Genomic DNA, 12,972 nt, shown 5'->3' with positions numbered 1-12,972 from the left:
TTCTGTTTTGGAGGTGCTTCGCAAAACAAATTTCCTATGGGCTTGCTTCGCAAGATGACAATGTCTTGCGAGTTCCTGCTGGTTTTTTTTCCTCCCCCCCTTTTTCCTAAGCCACTAAGCCGCTTATCAGCTGATCCGATCAGCAGATAAGCCACTAAAAGCCGCTAATAGCGCTAATCCGCTAATCAGTCAATGGGCTTGCTTCGCAAGACGAAAAAACCGCTAGACGAAGAGAATCACAGAATGGATTCTTTTCGTCTTGCGAGGCACCACTGTAATTGGGTCTCCTGGATTTGCCGGTATGTGGTGTAGTGGTGTGTTGGCTTAGGGCCTGGAAGACCAGGGTTACTCAGTGACTTTGGGTCAGTCATAGTCTCTCAGCCTAACTTAATTCACTGATTGTTAAGGGAAGTAAGCAAACAGGACCTGAACACAAGCACATTCTTCCCTTTTGTGGTTTCCAGCAACTTTGGAGGAGAGCAATAGTCATCAGTAGCCCTCTCCATGAATTTATCTAATCCTCTTTGAAAGTTACTTGGTTTGGAGACCAACATTGTCTCCTGTAGGAGCAAGTTCCATGGTTTAACTGCACTGTGTTAAGGGTGTAGCTAGCATCCTCACTGCAGCACCTTTCAAGTCCCAAGATGATGAGTGATGGCTAATCATAACTATTCTTTGTTTTGTTTATTTTCATATTAATAGCTACAAAAGAAGAGCAGATAAAAACATGTATGGACATTCTCTTTCCCCTTCCCTCAGTTGTTTTTAGTGGTTTCAAAAGTGCACTGCTCTACCAAGTACTAAGCCAGCAGAGGTTAAGAGCTTTTCCAGTTCTACTGGTCCTGAATGCTGGGAGTGAGCTTTCTGGTAAAAGTTCAGTACTAGGTGAAGACCTCAGGCTGGTGATACCAGATGTATTTTTACTTATTTAAATTAATTCATTTGTTACATTTATATTCCATGGTTTCTCCAAGGACCTCAACCTGGTATAGAAAGTTCTTTCCCTCCCCACCCCATCTAATTGGCCACTGTAGATTAGGATGCTGCCAGACTAGATGAGCCATTGGCCTGACCAGCAGGCTCTGCTTATGTCTCATGGCTATTTAAGGTAGGGCTGGGCAGGTTAGCAGGATGGACTTAGTTTCTTGGTATAGGGGAGGGGGAATCTGGTGCCCTTTCAGAGTCATTGTGCATTCAAGCCCCGGATAATAAATTACAGGCTACACCTGCAAACAAACAAAACCACCAATTGGGAGGGGCCCAAATAGCCTCTTGCAAGGGAGGTAAGAAAAGACACATGGAGCTGAAATTTGTTTAATCCACTGGCTTTTTAATCTTTATTTTTTTTCACCTCGTTCACTAACAGTTCAGTGGTGCAAGGTTACCATACACGGAGTTAGATATTGTTATCTGCATTGCACACCTAAAGGCTATACAGCAAGATGGATCAGAATTAGTACAAATACATGAACTATATTTACATTTTGTATACCCAAGCTCCGAACATCAGATATATTTACAAAATAAAACATGGGAAGGAACAGAAAAAGACAAAACGAAGTCAGTTAATAAAAAAAAGTACAGTGTTGTGAATGTATTCCTTTCAACCAGGGAAAGACTGATTTTTAATTTAAAAAATGAAAGAGAAGGGGTAAGGGATCGGTTCCAGAAAGCCACCTATGTTGTGCAGGTGACTGTGGTTGGTGGAGGGGTAGTCTGTGTTGACGAGGCGCATGTTTGTCTGTGGGCATCGGGAAGAAGGAACCACTTAAACATACAAATGCCCAATGAGAAAGACGTGTATGCGGAAAGCACATGGAATTTAGGTTGTCAATAAATAGGGGGAAGGAAAACAACACACAAGAACTGTTCTGGGTGGGATGAGCACATGTAATCTTCTCTAGCTTTAGCAGACGTCACTCAGAGCCTCCCTGGATGAGGGCCACGAATCAGCCATATAGAAGGCAGAACAACTGCTCCCCTTTCTCCAAGAGACACAGGCTGTCCCTCTTGCTCAACAACAACAAAAAAGGGTACAGGCTTTAAAACGAACACCAGCACAACCACAAGACTTCTTTCAAGTATTATCAGACTGGTCATCAGTGGCTGCACTTCAAACTCGCAAATGGCCTCCTGAACCAAAGAAATTAAACGTCTGCTTCTGCCCCACCCCCCACCAATGGCTGATGTTTCTAGTATAAGGAAGCACAAATCTGGATACATTCCTGTGACGTCAGAAGGACTGACGGGTCCGTGGACATAGGCAGGAGGTCGAGGGTGAAGGTGAAGGTGAAGGTGAAGTGAGCCATCGTGGAGTAATGCGATACCCACATGCACAAGGTGAAGTCCAGTTTCACATACATTCACAAAAAAACCCTCAGAGCAGCAAAAAAAATAGTTTTATTCCCGTTCTTTTAAAGCAGCATGTTAAAAAGAAACAAAACCAAGAGAATGACAAAAATCCAGCCAGCTGTTAATGCAGAGGAGGACTGTACCACTTGATGCATAGGCAGTAATAGACAGTATTAAGTGACAGCAGAACATGCCAAGGGGCAGATCAGCCCAGAGGATGTCCTGCTTTTAGTGTGCAATAAACTACAGATGCATAAATACACATTACTTTATATATACTTTAAAAACAAAAACAAATTAAATATTCCCTGTAAATTATTAGACAGTAAAGCAGCAGCGAATAAAGTCTTTGCTTTGAAATGCCCTCAGGGGGATTTGTGGGAGGGGTGTTTGGAGAAACCTTCCCACAGGTTTGGAGCCTGACACCCCCTCCCCCTTCTGTAACATCCTGAATGGGGACACTGGCCTGAAAGGTTAAAGTGCATTGCTTCAAACAAAAACCCATATTAAAAGGTTCAGAAGGTTATGATTCAACTAATATATATATATGACTTTCAAGTTCCAACATTACGGCTCCCAGTGTGGTCAGTTTTTCTTTCATTAGGGAAAAAATGTTTATTTGACTGAGAAAAGTGGAAATCCCTCCAGGAGGTGCAAAAGGTGATCTCAAAGCTTGTTCTATGTTTGCAGCCCCATGCTCTGTGGGTTGGCTGGCCCATGGCATGGGGCAGAGCCTCCAGAAGGTAGGCGGGTCCTAAGAGCTGGCTGACTCTAGGACTGGGACAGTGAACAGAGCTTCGGCACCTCTCTGGTTGGATTCTCACCCTCTCCTTTCGCCATAGTTCACATTCTTTCCTGGAATTTGGAAAACTTGGGACCAAATTTAAGATGCAAGGGGAAACATTTCATTTCTGTTTGCTTGGGGGACATCTGGCCAAGAGGAACTATTTTATAATGGGCAAGGGACTGCTCACAGTGCCTGACCAGGGATTGGCTGTGAAAAGAAAAAATAGCAATTTTGTGTCACTTTGTTTCCAAAGCAGATTATAGCTCTGCTCTTGTAATGGCCAATGCAGCAGTGGCTTAGAATGGATGTTTGCCCTCTTGCCGACCTGAGCTACATATATAAACCAACCTAAGCTGACCTAGTAGACATATGACCTTTACATAAGACACTACAATTCCCAGCTTATGAGTATGCTATGACACACCTGGTTTCCACTACCATCCACTTGCTCTTCCTGCTTAAGAAGAGCCCCTTAATGCTTATATATAACCCCTGTATTTATAGTCCACCCATAGTGGCCTCCCTCCCAAAGCAAAGACTTTGCAGGCTAGTTTTGTTCTGAGTTTAAACAATAAAACAAATACATTAAAAAGTTATCTTAGTGTACACATAATATTTCCAGGAAATGTCCTCCTGGGGGGTGTTTCCTGGTTCCACACAGTTCGCCCCACTTTTGTTACTGGTCAGAGGCAGCAGATATGGCAACTTAGCACCCCACATAAAACCTTTTAAGTCCATCATTAAAACCATCACACAATCGGCTTAGCTCCTGAACCAGCAGCCTCGATCGATGCGCACACACGTTGGCAGTGAGGAGTGTGTCCGTTGTATAAGGAACGCTAATCACTATGCTGAGACTTACACAATCAGAGTACATTGAACAAACAGACCCCATGCCATGATCTGGGCCTCCAAGGATGGTCCCTTTTTTCCCTGCACAGAGGTTGTACACAAGACCCACAGAAAGTGTCAGGAGGAGTTCCAACCTGAGCACTTAGTTATATGAGAGAGAGAAAGAGAGGAGGGTAATGTTAAAGAGAGCCCCTTCTGTCCTGGCGCTGCACCACTGCGCACTCCCTGATGTCACACGGCAAAGCCAAAACATTTTTTCCCCCACCCCCAAAAAATAATGCAGCGAGGTTGCTCTGTTGTTGAAAAAAATCCTATGGTGCTTAAAGCCTGCATGTCTCTGTTCAGTACTGTGGTTTGTAGGTAAACGTCCTCCCTGAGCTGACCCCCAACTAGATGGCTTTTATAAGCTGCATAAAAAAATGCCAACATGCAAATTTGGTTCCTCTGAACCACAAGGTTGAAATTGCTCTTTAAATCACCTCCTTGATCACAGTGAGCCACAGGAGTAAAAGCCAGCTTGGAAAGGAGAAAGAGGAGGGCAAAGATGGCCCCACTGAAGAAAAATCAGCCTAACAACACAAGTTCACCTCACAAGAAAGAGAAACTTAGAATCTTAGTGGGGAGCTCAAGAAGGGCTTGATTGTGGTTCTTACATACAGAGCATGAGGTCTGCCTGCACAGCTCCAGACTTCAGACACAGGCCTGCAAGATGGAATGCTCCTCCATGTAAAATAATTCCAAGCATGCCAAAAGCTAGCATGTCAGGGGAAAGGGTTAGAATATTCTGGTTTTCTGTGTTCAGGGAACTATTTTGATAGGCACAAGCATCTATTTGTGCAGGGCCCCAGCTTGTGATCTCAAGTGGCACAGCCCCAAACACTAGTTAAAAATCTCACCCGGTGTTCCCACAAAACTAGAGCTAAGAGACATCTAGAACAAGAGGATTTATGTAGGGAGACCTAGAACCCAGTATACGTAGGTGAGACTGACTGCTTCATGCCAGCATAAAGTGAACCTACCTTGGCTACCAAATTGCCCAAAATGTTTACAATCTTCAGAGTGAAGGGAAGAATTCCAGAGTGGGACATTTGTTCCTAAATTAAAAACCTCTCCTACTCAGACACACAAAATGTTTAAAAAGGGAAAGCATGTAAACAGGTTTGTTAGTTCAGATTATATGTTTTGTATACAGCAGAAAGCAGAGGTGTAGGGAGCTCGTTTTGTTTCAATCGTCTTCCTGAAGCACAAGGACCCCAATACAGCTCTTTTGCTCACATCTCAGCCTTTGCCAACCTAGTGCCCTCCATATGTTTTGGACAACTCCCATCAGCCCTGTGCTAGCTGGTAGAAGTTGGCATCCAAAACATCCGGAGAGCACCAGGCTGGCAAAGGTTATCTTGATTTGGCTTTTTTTTTTATAAAAAAAAGTGCATAATGATTTGGGTCTTTTAAAAGAGTCTATTTATTTATTTACTTATTTGTTTGGGGGGCTGGTGGGTTTTAAAGCAATACCCCACAAAAGCCAAGTTTTTGCAAAGTTTAAAAAAAACCTTCTTCCAAGAGGATACGACCACACTGAATCCCAATTTTCAAAGCCCTTGTCCTGTTCTTAAAGGAGCCATCAGAGATATCCTGCATAGATCCAACTAAGAGGAAAGTGGAAGGTGGGGGGTGGGGGAAGGTTTAACCTTTTGGAGATTTGGTGCACAGCTAAGCTGCGCCTTTCTGGACCCTTCTGGAGAGACACAGATGGGAAAATGGGGGTGGCCGGAAGCATAATCCTGCCTGAAGCAAAGGACAACTCGCTCCATATTTCCTATGTGCAGAAGCTGGGGATTGTAGGTGTCGTTCATGGTGCGTGAGGGAAGTAGGGCAGCAGAGCAGCCCATGTGGGCACAAACCCAGAGCTCTGTCCTCTGTGTTAACCTAACTGCCACTGCCCCATCCCCACCAAAAACCACCTGCCTGTGAAGGTCAAATTGCTCTGCCTAACGACAGGACCAGGCTCACATTACTGAAGAACTCTGGCACAGAAGGGACCAGCATTGGCCAAGCTGGATTTTCACAGCTCAGCCAGCTATCTTTGGGCCTGTGACACATGTGCTCAGGCCAATGAGGGCCCATCTCAGCACACAGCAAGACCACAAGGGCAGGAACCACCAATCTCAATCTCCCCGTGCAATGCACGGTTTTTGCACGTGGGCACTGAAGGCATCTGAAAGGCAGTTTCATTCATTTGCTTGCATTGAGTGACGCACAGGCCAAGGGGAAGAAAGCAGAGCCTGGTGCACTCCAAAAAGTGATGGCTTGGAAAGGCCGGCTCAACCAATAGGCAGAGCGAGGCAGCTGCCTCAGGCAGCCGAAGCTCGAGAGTTGTAAGCAGTACAGTTCCATTCAGAGCAGACCCATTGAAATCAACTTACTTAATTGTGTCCATTAATTTCAGTGAGTCTACTCTGAGTAGGACTAACATTGGATGCAATCAACTGGGGGCAGGAAGTGGCGGAGATGTATTGGGGGAACAGAGCCGTGTGTGTGTGTGTGTGTGTGTGTGTGTGTGTGTGTGTGTGCTTGCCATGTAGCCTGTTACTTGCCCTCTAAGCTAGCTTGCTGCCAGCAGATGCAATGGCCTGGTCCTGCCAACACTGAAGAAAGATTCAAGTTGCCTTCTGAATGTGGAATGGTTGGGGGGCAGGGATGGACAAAATGTCTTGGGTCAGCCCTGTCTGGCTGTAGCAGTTTCCCCCTTTATGACATGGGCAAAGGTGGTGGTCACTTCGTGAGCCGTGAGGCAGGGAGGCGGCCCTGAAATCTAAAAATTAAAAGTAGCAAGTTTTAAAAGCCAAAGTAGGCAGGGTGGGAAAGTGGTCCAAATTTGCCAGCAAGTCTGCTTTCACAAAAGGAGATTTGAAATATCTTGGTCGCACTCCAGGTGTGACCAGGGGGTGGACAAAGAGCTGCATTCGCCCATGTGCAGAGGACCTCGCCTTGAAAGCAGCAGCAGTGCAGAGACTTCCAAAACAAAAGTATTCCAGACAGAGACAAACACATCACAGAGAGTAGCACAAAGTCAGTTGCAATGAAGAAAAAGGGCATCCAGAAAAACAAAAAAGGGGGTGTCCCTTCTTTTTTTTGCCCAAAAAAGTCGTGCATATAAATTGGAAAGTCACCACCAACACTCCCCTCCCCCTTGTTACTTTCTTCAGTTTGGCCACATGCTACTAATAATATTTTCAGCACAGGTATGTGCATGGGGAGGGGTGATAAAAAGATGGTGGTGGGGTTTAGAATAGCTGGAGAAAGTGCTGAAGGGAGGATGGGGGGTGGGGAGAGACAGCGAGAGAGACGAGGAATGTTAAAGCCACAGGGTTGCATACAAGGAAAGAGAGAGAAATTCAAGAATCACAGAGAAATGAGAGGTAACGCTTTATCTATATCAGAAGGCGTGTTAAGAGATTTGGGCTGGGGAACCGGGTGAGAACCCCACAGAGACTCAATATTTCAGCTGTCCTGAGCGTCTTCGGGCAAGTTTGGACCTGTGTGGGAGAAAGGAGGAGCAAATAAGCAAGACTGCAACTCTTTCTAGCACTCATTTTTATACCCTCTTTTCTCACTGTGGGAACAAGGAATCTGAGGGTTGGGGGCCACATATGGATCTACCCGGCCCTCAGCATTCCCTGCAGACCACATCCCACCTCCTGGCCACACCACTCACTGCCCCCTGCCCTGCACCCTTGTCAAGGGATTTTGCCTGGCTGGAATGTGTCCTTGAACTTTGATCACACCTCTTGTTTGCCTGGATGGAGCTGTGCCTGTGGATGGAAACCTCAGAATTTTCTGTCACTGGAATGTAACCCAAGAGTCACAGTTCCACCCATTTTTGCCTGGTTCCACCCACCACAGAACGTTACCCACAAGGGAAGGTGGCCCTTGGGCTGAGGAAGGCTCCCCGCCATACCGTATCGTGCCAGCAAGAAGTGGGTTGAAGGCATACAGCCAGTCATTCATATCTTTATCGTTGATGGCCTGGAGGAGGACTCCGCGGTGCCTCGTGCAGACGGCAAAGGTGTTGGGTGTCTAGAATCACAAAGGCAAGCAGTCGCTCAGCAAATCCTCAAAAGCCCTTAAAGCAGCTATTTGATACCCGGTTTGCAAAGGGATCAGGGAAGGGCAGCATCTTTGTCTCCCAGTGGCCAAGATTTGGGTGGATTAAATGGCTCTGCCAAAACAAATCCTTTCTGATCTGTGTTGGAGAGTGTGTGTGAGGGGGTATAGCACCCTCATGGCCTTATCACCCCAATTTGATTTAGGAAAAAGGAGTACAGAAACACCTGCTACTGCATTCTTGTAGCACATGTGGGGATTGCAATAAAAAGTTGCAGTGTAGAGTGCCAACCAACCAGCCATGCTATCTTTTGAGATATTCCATTCCCTCTTCCCCCTGGGTTTTCTATTCCTTCACCTCTTCCTGAAGACACATAAATGGGAGGAAAGTGGAACTCTTTCCCTTCTCAACCCCATCCTGGCAGGTGTAAATGAATGCCTGAAAAGGCCTTTCCCTCTGGGGAGCTGATCTTATCCCTTTCATTAAAGACCCACATCCTGTGGGAGGTTTGCAGTGTCCCCACCCTCCATTCAACTGACCTTCACCATGGCCTCTTGATCTTCACTGTACTCCACCTGAGCCGTGGAGAGGTTGAGAATCCCTCTTTCAATGGGGTCCTTGTCACTGTTGTAAATGAAGACGTAGGGGCGCCGGACCACCACAAAGTGCTTGGCCCACGATGGGGAGAGCGGTTCCTTGAAGTTCAGGTAGCCTTTCTTGGAGACCACAGAGCTAGAAAGAAATGGCAAAGAGAAAAGCATTCAAGGACACAGAGGTGGCTTGAGATGGGTTCCAAGAGGCCCCAGGCGCTGCAGTGAATCCACTGCTCACAGACCAAGAGGGCCAGATGGTTCCTTCTAGACTCCTTGGCAAAGTTCAGCAATGTTTTCTCCTGCCTACACCTATTCTCCAAGCACCTTCATTTGAAAATGAAGTGCAGCAACTGGGCCAAGGCATGAGCACCATCCTGAAACAGCCAGCAGAGCCATCACTATTTTGAACAGGGGTGGGGAACCTACGTGGCCCTCCCAGTGTTGCTGAGCTACAACTACCAACATCTCTGAACCTTGGCCATCACCCAGGAGGGCACAGCCTCAATTTAAGCCATGCATTCTCACCCAGGCTTACCTTCAAGCCATTCAAAGTGGCTGGACTTCGGCAATGTCAGATCAGGGATGGGGAAACCTGTGACCCTGCAGGTGTTCATTGGATTTTAATGCCCACCAGCCCTAGACAGCGCGGGCCAGATTGCTAGGGGTGATGGGAAGTGCAGTCCAAGAACACCAGGAGGGCCTGAGTTCCCCCACCTGCATGTTAAATGAAGCTGCCTGACACTAACTCAAGAATGCTGAGTCTACCTAGCCCAGGAGTGTTAGTGCTCAATGGCAGCAGCTCTCCAAGGCCTGAGGCAGAGAACATCCCTTTTCAGTGGTGGTTTCCCAGTTATGGAACACCCTCCCTAGTGAGGTATAGCTGTCTCCATTGTTATTCACTTTCAAGAGGAATCTGAAAGCATTCCTGTTTACCCAGGTAGCAAGAGAATTCTTGTGGCAACTCTGAGATCAATGGATGGAAGGATGTCTTTGTAGTTACTTTTAGAATTTTTAAAACTGTAACTGCTTTTAGATGTTTTTAATCATAATTGGTTTCAGAATGTTTAAATCTGTTTTAGAATGTTTTCCGTTGCTTTTAAATTGTGTCTCTTTTTGCCACCCTGGGTTACTAGGGGAGGAAGGAAGGGCAATCACTCTATCAATCTAATAATCTTGACTGCAAATCCCATTGACATATATGGATACAAATTGCATACACACATATATGTGCACATACACACACCCCAGTGTAGGAATGAAAAATCACGGGAGACGAGAGAGGCAGAAGAAGACTTCCCTTTACCCCAGTGCTAAAGGGGTAGCTATTGCTTTACTATTGGCTCTGGAACATGTGTTGGGTTTTTATTTTTTAGCAGCTACTGCAGTGTGAATGTCTCACCCAGGCCTGATTTCCTCAATATCTGGAACAAGGTTCAGGAACTCATTTTTGCCTGCTCTCGCCAGGTAAGAGGCTTCAATGGGTGGCATCAGCTGGAAGGGTGGCTCCCCCTCTGGGCCAGGGCTGGAGGCTCGAGAATTTGCTTCTGGGGTCCTTTTGTTAATTAAGAAAGAAAAACAAATGGTTGTCATTCAAAGCAAGGAGCTGGAGAGGCAGAAGAATCAAAGAAATCAGCTTAATTCAGGCACTGGTCTGGTTGGCTTGTATTGCCAAACCACTAGGTTTATATGTATAAGCCTCTCCCGTCTCTTCTGCAAAAAGACTGGGAGCATCTGCTTCTATTCAAGACACTAATCTACATGGGAATGAAAAGCAGAAAGAAAATAATGACGTAAAAGCAGCAGTATGGGCATGATCAGATAAGCTAGCTCCACCTCTTGAGCAGCTGCCCAAAGATAGCCGGTTACCTAGTTGCATAGGAAGGTGCCTTACACTAAGCCTGACCAATGGTCTATCTAGCTCAGGACTGTCTGCACTGACTGGCAGAGACTCTCCAGGGCTTCACTCAAGGTGCTCTTCCCAACCCTACTAGGAGATGTCATTGGGGACTGCACCTGGAACCTTCTGCATGCAAAACCAATGCTCTATCACTGAGGTCTGGCCCTTTCCCTAGCAATTCAAGGACCCCCCGCCCCGAGGCCCTAGCATTGCCCAGTGCCTGGATGTACCAGGACTAGCAGAGGGAAAGTAATGACCAGTGGGAAAGAGTGAAATAAGTTCACAGACCAGAGGAAAAGCTCAGTAGGCCTGAGGAGGACTGCAGATTGCCTACTGAGGGACAGAAGCTTAGAAGAAAGAAACAGAAACATCTATCAGCTCATAAGAAGAGCCCTGCTGGATTTGTCCGAAGTCCCAACTTGTCCAGCATGCTGTCCTCACAGTGGCCAACCAGATGCCTCTGGGAAAACCCTCAAGCAAAACTTGAGGGCAATAGCACTTTCCCTACTTGTGGTTCCCAGAAAACTCAGGGGCATCCTGCCTCTGTCAGTGGAGGCAGGACATGTATCACTGGTGGCCACCAACTCACTTTTGATCCACTGAGTTGCATCTTGAGTCAGACAAGGAGGGGCAGGTCGAGGAAGGCGTGAGGGTGGCGCTGCTGAAACTTGATACCGACGGGTCCCGCCCAATTGGAGAGATATCGGACAGCTGGAAGAACACAAGAGACTGGCAGTGAGCTCTACAGAGCCTGCCATGATTTTTTTAATAAAAAAATAAAAGAACAGTACTGCATGGGGTGGTCAAACAGAAAGCCCAAGAAATCTCACAGGACACTGGATAGGAGGGGTTTTCAAACTCAGTGTTTTGGACACTGCCGTGGGCTTTGTACCTTGTTGGTCAGCTCTTTCTCCCGATCCATCATGCTTTCAATGTCTGCTGAGTATTAGTTTGAGCATTTCCACCCCAGTGCTAAATGTCCTGCATTTTTCCTCTTAACGTTTTGCAAACCTACCTTACAATCACTGATGCTGTTGTAGACCTGGTTAAATTCGCGGTTGAAAGTGTGAGTAAGAAGCTGCAGGCACTAGAAGAGAAGAAAGAAGCATCTCTGTTAGTACTGGGGACAAAGGAGGAGATGGGAGGCAGATGGCCTTCAACCTAACCCACAGCTGGGTCTGCTGGGAGGCTGTCTAATGTGGTCTTCCTGCAGTGGTGGCTGGTGCCCCTCAGAATTGGTACAGCACAATGCAGTGAAAGCTACAACAAGTGGACATAGAGTCTATGACAGGCAGAGCCTCCTTCTAAGCAGATGTAAATAAATGGGAGCTTGCTGAGTTTTTTGGGGGGTAGTGCCCAATTAATCCCCAGTGGACCAGCCTCCACTGTCCTGTAGACCAGAAAAAAAATGTGTGGTCTTGAAAAGATTTTGCAAGAGGGTTCCATGTATTTAATGCCAGACGCTAGCTAACCACATCCATTCGCACCCCAGGAGCAAAAATGTTTCAGACCCACATAAGCCTCCAAAGCTGTGTAGCAAGTGGGGCAGCTTGTGTGTTTTGCTGGTTTTAGGTATTCAAAAGTTAGGGGTGGCAACAGGATGTGTAGAAACAAAAGGCTGCTGGCTTGGGTTCAAATTCCCTCCTGAGACAGGATGTTTGTGGGGTAGCCTTGGGTGCTCTCTGGGATTAACCTTCCTCAGAGAAGAAAACCATGACACCTTCTGGTATTCAACTGCCGCATTGTGGACATGGGCTTTGTACCTTGGTGGCCAGCTCTTTCTCCCGATCCACCAGGCTCTCAATGTCTGCTGAGTCGTAGCCGCTGCTCTCGCTGGGCGTGACAGCACTCTCAAAAGTGGTGGAGGAGATCTGGGAGGAGATGCTGGTGGAGGTGCTGAGGGTCCCGCTGCTGAGGCTGGGGGACAGCGAGTCGCTCAGGGACTTGGGGATGCTGTCACCCAGCCTCTCCCGCAGCAGCAAGAAGTGGCGAGTCTTCTCAACCTGAAGAGCAAGAGAAATGGTATCAGCTGCAGTGGAGAAATTATTGATACATACACTGATAGATAGTCTAAGATGTATGATAGCCATTTTCAGATATCTAGCTGTCACATGGAGGATGGAGCAAGCTGCTTTTCTCCTGCTCCAGAGGGTAGGACCCAAACCAATGGATTCAAGTTACAAGAAAGGAGATTCTGACTAAACATCAGGAAGAACTTTCTGATGGTAAGAGCTGTTCAACAGTGGAATGGATTCCCTTGGAAGTTGGTGGGCTCTCCTTCCTTGGAGGTTTTTAAGCAGAATTTGGATGGCCATCTGCCCTGGATGCTTTAGGTGAGATTCCTGCATTGCAGGGGATTGAAATAGATGACCTGTGGGATCCCTTC

The 12,972-nt window shown here is 46.7% G+C and overlaps 1 protein-coding gene across 9 annotated transcripts in view; it reads right to left on the bottom strand.

Annotated features, from left to right (window-relative positions):
* Positions 1 to 1,309: 1,309 nt before the first annotated feature.
* Positions 1,310 to 12,972, bottom strand: part of KIF1B (kinesin family member 1B) — a 138,937-nt gene continuing 127,274 nt past the window's right edge. For all 9 annotated transcript variants that reach the window (XM_081201347.1, XM_081201350.1, XM_081201351.1 and 6 more), the window contains 7 exons: positions 12,350 to 12,589; positions 11,602 to 11,673; positions 11,176 to 11,297; positions 10,089 to 10,241; positions 8,636 to 8,828; positions 7,950 to 8,068; positions 1,310 to 7,527 (listed from right to left, as the gene is read on the bottom strand). In XM_081201347.1, coding sequence (XP_081057473.1) covers positions 7,485 to 7,527; positions 7,950 to 8,068; positions 8,636 to 8,828; positions 10,089 to 10,241; positions 11,176 to 11,297; positions 11,602 to 11,673; positions 12,350 to 12,589 — 942 coding nt within the window. In that variant the 3' untranslated portion in view covers positions 1,310 to 7,484. The remainder of the gene's footprint in view (positions 7,528 to 7,949; positions 8,069 to 8,635; positions 8,829 to 10,088; positions 10,242 to 11,175; positions 11,298 to 11,601; positions 11,674 to 12,349; positions 12,590 to 12,972) is intronic.

The sequence above is a fragment of the Podarcis bocagei genome (assembly GCF_964188305.1).
Source record: "Podarcis bocagei genome assembly, chromosome: 7".
In the NCBI taxonomy this organism is placed as follows: domain Eukaryota; kingdom Metazoa; phylum Chordata; class Lepidosauria; order Squamata; family Lacertidae; genus Podarcis; species Podarcis bocagei.
This window is presented reverse-complemented; position numbering and strand designations above follow the sequence as displayed.